This window comes from Centroberyx affinis, unplaced genomic scaffold (genome assembly GCF_046629955.1).
Source record: "Centroberyx affinis isolate AG114_WGS23_722 - 3 ecotype Tasmania unplaced genomic scaffold, CSIRO-AGI_Caff_v1 ptg004283l_1, whole genome shotgun sequence".
NCBI classification, from domain to species: Eukaryota; Metazoa; Chordata; class Actinopteri; order Beryciformes; family Berycidae; genus Centroberyx; species Centroberyx affinis.
Window position 1 is genome coordinate 38,504 of NW_027282004.1, and position 9,056 is coordinate 47,559.

General features: G+C 44.5%; 1 protein-coding gene across 1 annotated transcript; it reads left to right on the top strand.

Moving 5' to 3' along the window:
• Nucleotides 1-1,014: 1,014 nt before the first annotated feature.
• On the top strand, nt 1,015-7,395 carry LOC139664464 (anion exchange protein 2-like; the record flags this gene model as incomplete). Its single annotated transcript, XM_071543302.1, has 5 exons — nt 1,015-1,085; nt 6,316-6,472; nt 6,662-6,897; nt 7,017-7,126; nt 7,271-7,395. Coding segments are annotated over exons 1-5 (679 nt in total), but the record flags the coding sequence as incomplete, so codon positions are not given.
• Nucleotides 7,396-9,056: the final 1,661 nt, after the last annotated feature.

Genomic DNA, 9,056 nt, shown 5'->3' on the forward strand with positions numbered 1-9,056 from the left:
GTTAAACACGAAGAATGACTATTTTGAATATATTTATATATAATATTTTGAATAATATTCTCAGATTTCGGTCCGAGGGACAGAATCTCATCAAATGGGTCCGTGGCTCTAATGTGGACTACATTAGAGTCCTTGATATGAGAAGGTTGAGAATCACTGCTCCACTGTTCTCTCCTGTTCTCTCCTGTTCTCTGCTGTTCTCTCCTGTTCTCTGCTCTCTCCTGTTCTCTCCTGTTCTCTGCTGTTCTCTGCTGTTCTCTGCTGTTCTCTGCTGTTCTCTCCTGTTCTCTCCTGTTCTCTGCTGTTCTCTCCTGTTCTCTGCTGTTCTCTGCTGTTCTCTCCTGTTCTCTGCTGTTCTCTGCTGTTCTCTCCTGTTCTCTGCTGTTCTCTGCTGTTCTCTCCTGTTCTCTGCTGTTCTCTCCTGTTCTCTCCTGTTCTCTCCTGTTCTCTGCTGTTCTCTGCTGTTCTCTGCTGTTCTCTCCTGTTCTCTGCTGTTCTCTCCTGTTCTCTCCTGTTCTCTGCTGTTCTCTCCTGTTCTCTCCTGTTCTCTGCTGTTCTCTCCTGTTCTCTGCTGTTCTCTGCTGTTCTCTCCTGTTCTCTGCTGTTCTCTCCTGTTCTCTCCTGTTCTCTGCTGTTCTCTCCTGTTCTCTGCTGTTCTCTCCTGTTCTCTCCTGTTCTCTGCTGTTCTCTGCTGTTCTCTGCTGTTCTCTCCTGTTCTCTGCTGTTCTCTCCTGTTCTCTCCTGTTCTCTGCTGTTCTCTCCTGTTCTCTCCTGTTCTCTGCTGTTCTCTCCTGTTCTCTCCTGCTCTCTCCTGTTCTCTCCTGATTCTCATCTCAGCCGACAGAACTGAGCCAGACTGTTATGCTTCTTGTTGCAGGTTATGCTGCCTAAACCCCTGCTGCTGAACCACCAAGACAGTGAAAAGGGCTGAAACTGGACACCAACAACCGCACCGCACCGCCGTGACCTCCTGACCTCTGACCTCTGACCTCTGACCTCTGGACCTCCTGACCTCTGGACCTCCTGACGGAACCATGAGTCACCATCAGAACTCGCTGGGTCCTGACGCTCTCGCTGTCTCTGCAGTGAGTTTCAGATTTATTCCCAGAGTCGATCTCCTCAGGCTGAGCTGTGGTGTTTCAGGTGAAGCTGAAGCATCATGTGTCATTTTAACAGCTGATTGCTCTCCTCTGTCTCCCATGCTGTGGCCGGACTGGATCTCTCTGTGTTTCAGGCTCTAATTCGTACGTCAGACATTTTCTGTTAGTGTCCAAATCGTAAAATGATATTGTGGAACGATTTTGAGGGCGCTACATATTTCCCACAATGCACTGTAATATGTAGTGAACACGCCCGGTCACTAAACCGGTGAAAGTACCAGAATGCATTGCGAGTCTGTCGTCACCTGGCCGTTACTGAGCAACCGAGCTGTAACCCTTCTGTGGTTTTATAATGATGACATCATCCTCTTCTTCACCAAACCTCGTTTACTAATGCAAGTAAATAAACTTTTTTTTGGTACCAAAAAGACGTCAAGCTATTCTAAAGATGTTTTTTTTTAACTGCCAATTCATAACTAATTATAAATGCATGTTTTGTTATGCTAATTTGAGCTGGTTAACTCTAACATTAACATGTCAGTCTGTGGTTCAGGAAGGTTTTTATCTCTAGCTGCAGGTTATACGGTTCAGAGCTTATTGTCAGGTGTTTTTTGTTAATGTCAGCTAGTGAGAATCCAAAACCTGAAGGAAACCTCAGAGCTGGATCAGTGAAGAGCTGCTGAGTGAAAATAAACTCCGACACAGAGAATATTTATTCAGACATAAGGTCGGAAAACTCCGAGACGGGAACGTCGGAGAATATTTTTTTCTGTTTAATGTCGGCTAGTGACTCATATATGGCTTTATTTTATATGGCTAATAGAGCAGAGCTATATAGGGAAACACACATGAGGGAATAGTGATCCATTCCGGCCACAGCCCAGTATTATTGTTAGTTGTAGTGTTTCTCCACATTAAGACTACATTTCCCATCAGCCCCGTTGCTTCCTGCCCCCCCTCCCCCTCCCTGAAGAGGATCAACATGTTGGAAGTGATTTCTCCATCTTCCTTTCCCTCCTTCCACCATCTGCTGCCAGAAACTCTTTCAGCTTCAGCTCCGTTTGCTCTGAAGAACAGAACCTCTTCCTGTTTTGTGCCGTAAAGCGAACAGAACCTCTTCCTGTTTTGTGCCGTAAAGCGAACAGAACCTCTTCCTGTTTTGTGCCGTAAAGCGAACAGAACCTCTTCCTGTTTTGTGCCGTAAAGCGATCCAGCAGATTTCCCTCCAGATCCACTACTGCTGTTACTGCTAGTACCGCTAATACTCCTATGGATCAGAATGGCGTGACGTTTCAAACAGGCCACGCCCACAATGTGCGGGACAGTGATCTGCCCCGCTCTGTCTCTATGGGCAAAACGAAATGTCAGCATTTTCTGTGGTTGATTTTTCTGTGTTCTGATAATTGATGTGTAATGTATGTAAATAATCTGCCGTTACCTTTTCACAGCTATCAAAGAACTGCATCATCATTAAAATGTTTTTTTTCTGGAAGTCACAAAATGCTAACAAGCTAGCAAGTCATGTTGCATTCTGACACTTCAAGAAAAATCATTTTTGAAAAGGGAACAACAAATTATTTACACCAGATACGTTTCACAGAAATGATCAGAACACAGAAAAAACAACAGAAAATGTCAATTTATTGTTTTGCTCATAGAAACTGAATAGAGTTTTGCACTTTGTAGGCGTGGCCTTTATGCTGCGTCATTGCCGTTCTGATCTATTACTACTACTACTCATAATAATGATAATAGTAATTTAACACACACACACACACACACACACACACACACACACACACACACACACACACACACACACACACACACAGGTTCAGGCTCATTCAGCTGTGTGTGTGTGTTGCTAACATTCCTCTACAGATTTACTCTTTAAATCCATATTTGGCGGAGTGGACACGTGTGTAGGAGTGTGTGTGTGTGTGTGTGTGTGTGTGTGTGTGTGTGTGTGTGTGTGTGTGTGTGTGTGTGTCCAGCTCCAGAGGTCATTCAGAGGTCACTGGGTCACGGTAGGGTCAGTACTTCCTGTCTGCAGGGGTTAGCACTTCCTGTGAACTGCAGACTGGGAGCTCTAAAGCAGCACTGATCCCAGGACTGATCCCAGGACTGATCCCAGGACTGATCCTGATCCTCAGTGAGTCTGCTGTTGTTACTGAGCGCTCGCAGAGGGACATGGACTTTCTGTTTGAGGTGAAGGTGAGTGGATCCAGCAGGTTCAGCACCGGATCTCTGATCCAAAGAGACTCTCCGCTGTGGAGAGACGTGACTCCTCTGACTGAACTAAACCAAATCACATGATGGGACTTTGTAAAGTTCCCCGACTCTGCCTTATAAATATTAGTGAATATATTCCTAAATCCTCAGGCTGAGTTGTCACTCTTTAGTTTAATGGCTGTGAAGCTGAACAGCCAGCACTGCAGGGGATTATGAGCCGGAAAATTACAAAGAAAAGATAATATTCAGCTGCTGCCACGTAACATAAAACACATCAGTCCACATTGCAGTAGGACACACTGAGTTAAAACAAGTCAGTTACTATAATATTAGTTAGTTAGTTACTACACTGAATTATCTTTACAGCTGGGAACAGTGTTAGATGGCATACACAAATATAAAATCATTAGCAGCTTCATGTTTCGTCCACACAGAAGACTAAACATGAGGAATCAATACAGTCATTGATTTCTGAACCTGAGAAGCTCGGACCATTATGGATCAGATTCAGGTTTTAGCTGCAGACATTACACATCGGTGGTGGATGAGTTGAGACCCCCCCCGCCCCCCCCCCCATCATATGTGAAGCGCTTTGAGTACCTAGAAAAGTGCTATATAAATGTAATCAATTATTATTATTATTACTAACAGAACCAGAGGACTGCTTCCTGTTTCCTGTCAGAATTCAGTCTCCAGACGGACCAGAAGGTAGAAAACTCTCTGTCTGATGTCTTCACTACTAACTACAAACTGCCACTGAACTTTAATTACCTCTGCAGTCCTGTGAACCATGAGGAAGGTCTTGGTCTGGAGGTGTAGTCCAGACTCCTACCATTCACCGTAGCATCATGGCTGCAGGACGCCGAGGGGCCGGTGTCATCGGGTCCCATCGGGTCCCATCGGGTCTCATCGGGTCTCATCGGGTCTCATCGGGTCTCATCGGGTCCCATCGGGTCTCATCGGGTCCCATAGGGGCCCATCGGCCACGGATTACGAAGCGACTTTCTCTTAAGCACAGTGTCCCCAGGTTGCAAGTTCTGATGTGCTTGGTGCCGAAGACCGGACCGACAACTGAACCTCCAGCCGGTCCAGAACTAATCCGCTCGGACTCACACTGATGTTTGAAGAGATCTTTCTCTGTAAAGTCACCTGGAGGAGCAGGTGCACCTGAGTTTTGGTCAGGTGCACCAGGTGCACCCCATTCTCCAGGGTCACCCTGGAAAACAAGTGCGGTATGAAATGTTTAGACTGCTGAAATCCTGGAGCGAATCCCTCCAGTCTCCCAGTCCGACTTCTCCTCAGGACGATCCGTGTCCCAACTGCAAGACTAGATGCAGAGTTCTCCCAGTGAAGATCTCTGCAGTGTGTGAGGAGACCTGAAGGTGTCTGATGTGTCCCATCATGATCCCAGGCTCCTCTGTGTTGGCTCAGGACCTTCAGACCTTCAGCTCGGTCTTCAGGTGGGACGGGGTCACAGTCAGTTGATTCTGGCAGAGAGAGGAACGAAGGCCATTTTCCAGGACGTTCGTCTTGGATGTACTTGGTTTGTGTGCTTTCCCGGTGCAGATATCGTCTATAATATAAAAATTATAATATAATGATAATATAATACCCGACCTCAGGCCTCTGGGCGGAGGGAGCAGTGATCTGTTGGCTCACCTTGTGCTCTCCAACAAAGTCTCTCCCAGGCAAGACTCATCGTTATTAGTCATCATCATCATCATCATCATTATTATTATTATTTATTTTTTCCTTCTTGTTTTCTTGCGTTCTCTCCCCCTTGGTCATGGCTAGAAGGTCTCCACATTTTGTCAAACTCTCGTTGGTGCTGGCACTCTGCTGACTGCGAGGAGGTGACTGTTGCTAGGTTACCGCTAACCACAAAAATGGCAGACAGCGCCACAGTATCGGACGTTTATTGCAATTTAATGTATTTTTTCACAAATGTGAAAAAAAGTGAAAAAAATCGGTCCAGTTTGTGATGCTTATGGAGAGCCTCAACATGTGTATGGATGTGATAAAATGTATATTTAATAAGTACAATACTTCAGCAAAACTTAACAGCTAATAAAAGTTACTGACTTTAAAAAACAGGCCTGGGAGGAGGCTCAGTCCTTCTTGCAGCGACCCGGGTTCAAATCCGGCCTGCGGTCCTTTGCTGCATGTCCTCCCCTCTCTCTCTCCCATACCTTCCTGTCTCTCTCTCACACTGTTGCTATCAATAAAGCATAAACTGCCTAAAAAAATAAATCTTTAAAAAATAGGCCTTGCTCTCACAGCTGCTCTTCAGAAAGGGCAATAAACAAAAATAAGATCCATCCGAAGATCCAAGATCCTAGATGTCTTTGTTCAGACATGTAGTGAAGAAAGACTTTTTCATTTTATTTCACCTGATCAGAGCCTCTGTGCTTTTTATTATGATATTCTACAGCGACATCATCATCATCATCATCAGACACACCAGAGACACTCCCCTGCCCCTCCCCCTCCCTCACTTCCCCACCAGACTGTTATAATAAATAAGAATTTGTTCTTAATCGACTCGCCTGGTTAATTAACAGTTAAAAACATGCTGAGGACCGACTTTACCTCCCAGCCTGTTGAACATGAAGCCAGCTGGTCTCTGTTCAGTCTCACAGGTCAGAGAACTGTTCTCCATCTGAACCAGGAGTCACTTCCATCAGTGAAGACAGACTGTGCTGGATGCTGCTGTCGCCCCCTGCTGGCTGCAGCCCCTCACTGACGTTTGGTTTCAATCCTGCTGCAGAATTGAGAGCGTTGAGTTGGATTAGAGTTGGATTATCTAAAGTGTTCCTCTAAAAACACACAACAGTTCTATTTTTTTTATTTTTTTACATATAAAACAACCTGATATAAAGCTTCAGACTGACAACATCTGCCTTTTATCTGCCAGACAGACAGTTGGTGGAACATTAACAATCTAACTCCTCCTCCCATCCTCCTCTCCTCTCCTCTCCTCCAGCCTGTGACTCCACCTCCTCCTCCTCGTTGCCATAGTGATGAGGAGGAGGAGGACCTGAACAAGGCGTTGGGTGTTCAGTGTTTCCAGCAGATCCTCCTCCCTGCAGCCCGCAGTCCGCCGGAGAAACACCGAGTTTACAACGAGCAGGACTTTGAAGGTGAGACACCAAACTGACCTGCTGCAGAGTCCTGGAGAAGGTTCCAGAGGTGCTGGAGAAGGTTCCAGAGGTGCTGGAGAAGGTTCCAGAGGTGCTGGAGAAGGTTCCAGGGGCCCTTGAGGAAGTTACTGGGGTCCTTGATGTGTTTCTATGCTAAACAAAAATACTAAGCATAGTTTTTCCCTGCAGACCATCGTCACTCCTCGCTCCACGTCCATCATCCTCTGTCTAAACTTCCTGCTGATGGGAGGAGGAAGAGGAGCGGCAGGAAGAGGAAGGAGGCGAGGAGAGGCTCCGCCCCCAGTGCCGGAGCCACCATAGAAGAAGACCAGGAGGAGGAGGAGGGTGAGGAAGAGTCCTACAGTCAGACAGATGGAGAGGAAGGCCGAACGACCACACCCACCCCCGACACCGACACCGTGCAGGTAACACACACACACACACACACACACACACACACACACACACACACACACACACACACACACACACACACACACACACACAAAGTGTGTTATTAATCTCACTGTCTTGTGTGTGTCAGTTCTTTCTATGTGAAGACGACGTGTCACCCCCAACTTCTGGCCAGGTCGCCGTGGCAACAGACAGCAATCTAAGCTCCGCCCACAACCTGCCAGAGGCCACACCCACAAAGTTAGTAACACACCTGGAAATATCTTAGAAACTGTCTGGTAAATCACTGACTCAGGAGCCACTGACCAGACCGACTGACCATCACTGACATGAACCAGCAGTATTAATCTGCTATCTTAACATCCTGACTCCTCCCCCTCACAGTGACCCGCCCACCGTCCAAACCAATCACAACGGCCTGTCGCCCAGCTGCCGTGGCAACAGCTTCGACCCGCAGGACGACACCGAGGCTCAAACCCTGACATCTGTCGACCTGGACGGCATCAAGAGTCAGTGGAGCTGAGTCACTCTTTACACCTCAGTACTTTACACCTCAGTACTTTACACCACAGTACTTTACACCACAGTACTTTACACCTCAGTGCTTTACACCTCAGTACTTTACATCTCAGTACTTTACACCACAGTACTTTACACCTCAGTACTTTACACCTCAGTGCTTTACACCTCAGTACTTTACACCTCAGTACTTTACACCACAGTACTTTACACCACAGTACTTTACACCTCAGTGCTTTACACCTCAGTACTTTACATCTCAGTACTTTACACCACAGTACTTTACACCTCAGTACTTTACACCTCAGTGCTTTACACCTCAGTACTTTACACCTCAGTACTTTACACCACAGTACTTTACACCTCAGTACTTTACACCTCAGTACTTTACACTTCAGTACTTTACACCTCAGTACTTTACACTTCAGTACTTTACACCACAGTACTTTACACTTCAGTACTTTACACCTCAGTACTTTACACCTCAGTACTTTACACCACAGTACTTTACACCACAGTACTTTACACCTCAGTACTTTACACCTCAGTACTTTACACTTCAGTACTTTACACCACAGTACTTTACACCTCAGTACTTTACACCTCAGTACTTTGCACTTTAGTACTTTACACTTTAGTAATTTACACCTCAGTACTTTACACCACAGTACTTTACACCTCAGTACTTTACACCTCAGTACTTTACACTATTACTTTACACCTCACTACTGTACACTATTACTTTACACCTCAGTACTTTACACTTCAGTACTTTACACTTCAGTACTTTACACCTCAGTACTTTACACCTCAGTACTTTACACCTCAGTACCTTACACTTCAGTACTTTACACCTCAGTACTTTACACCACAGTACTTTACTTTAGTACTTTACACTTTAGTAGTTTACACTTCAGTACTTTACACCTCAGTACTTTACACTTCAGTAATTTACACTTTAGTACTTTACACCTCAGTAATTTACACTTCAGTACTTTACACTATTACTTTACACCTCAGTACTTTACACTATTACTTTACACCTCAGTACTGTACACTATTACTTTACACCTCAGTACTTTACACTATTACTTTACACTATTACCTTACATTCCAGTAGTTTACACCTCAGTACTTTGCACTATTACTTTACACCTCAGTACTTTACACTATTACTTTACACTATTACTTTACACTTCAGTACTTTACACTTCAGTACTTTATACTATTACCTTACACTTCAGTACTTTACACTATTACCTTACACCTCAGTACTTTACACCTCAGTACTTTACACTTTAGTACTTTACACGTTAGTACTTTACACTTCAGTACTTTACACTTTACACTTTAGTACTTTAGTTTACACATTTGTACTTTACACGTTAGTACTTTACACTTCAGTACTTTACACTTCAGTACTTTACACTTTAGTACTTTACTTTACACGTTAGTACTTTACTTTACACGTTAGTACTTCACACTTCAGTACTTTACACTTTAGTACTTTACACTTTAGTACTTTATTATTTTACACTATTACTTAACACTATTACTTTACACTTCACATACATGTTACACTTTATTACTTTACACTTGATATTATACACTTTACATTATACTTTACACTTTATTACACTTATATTTTACA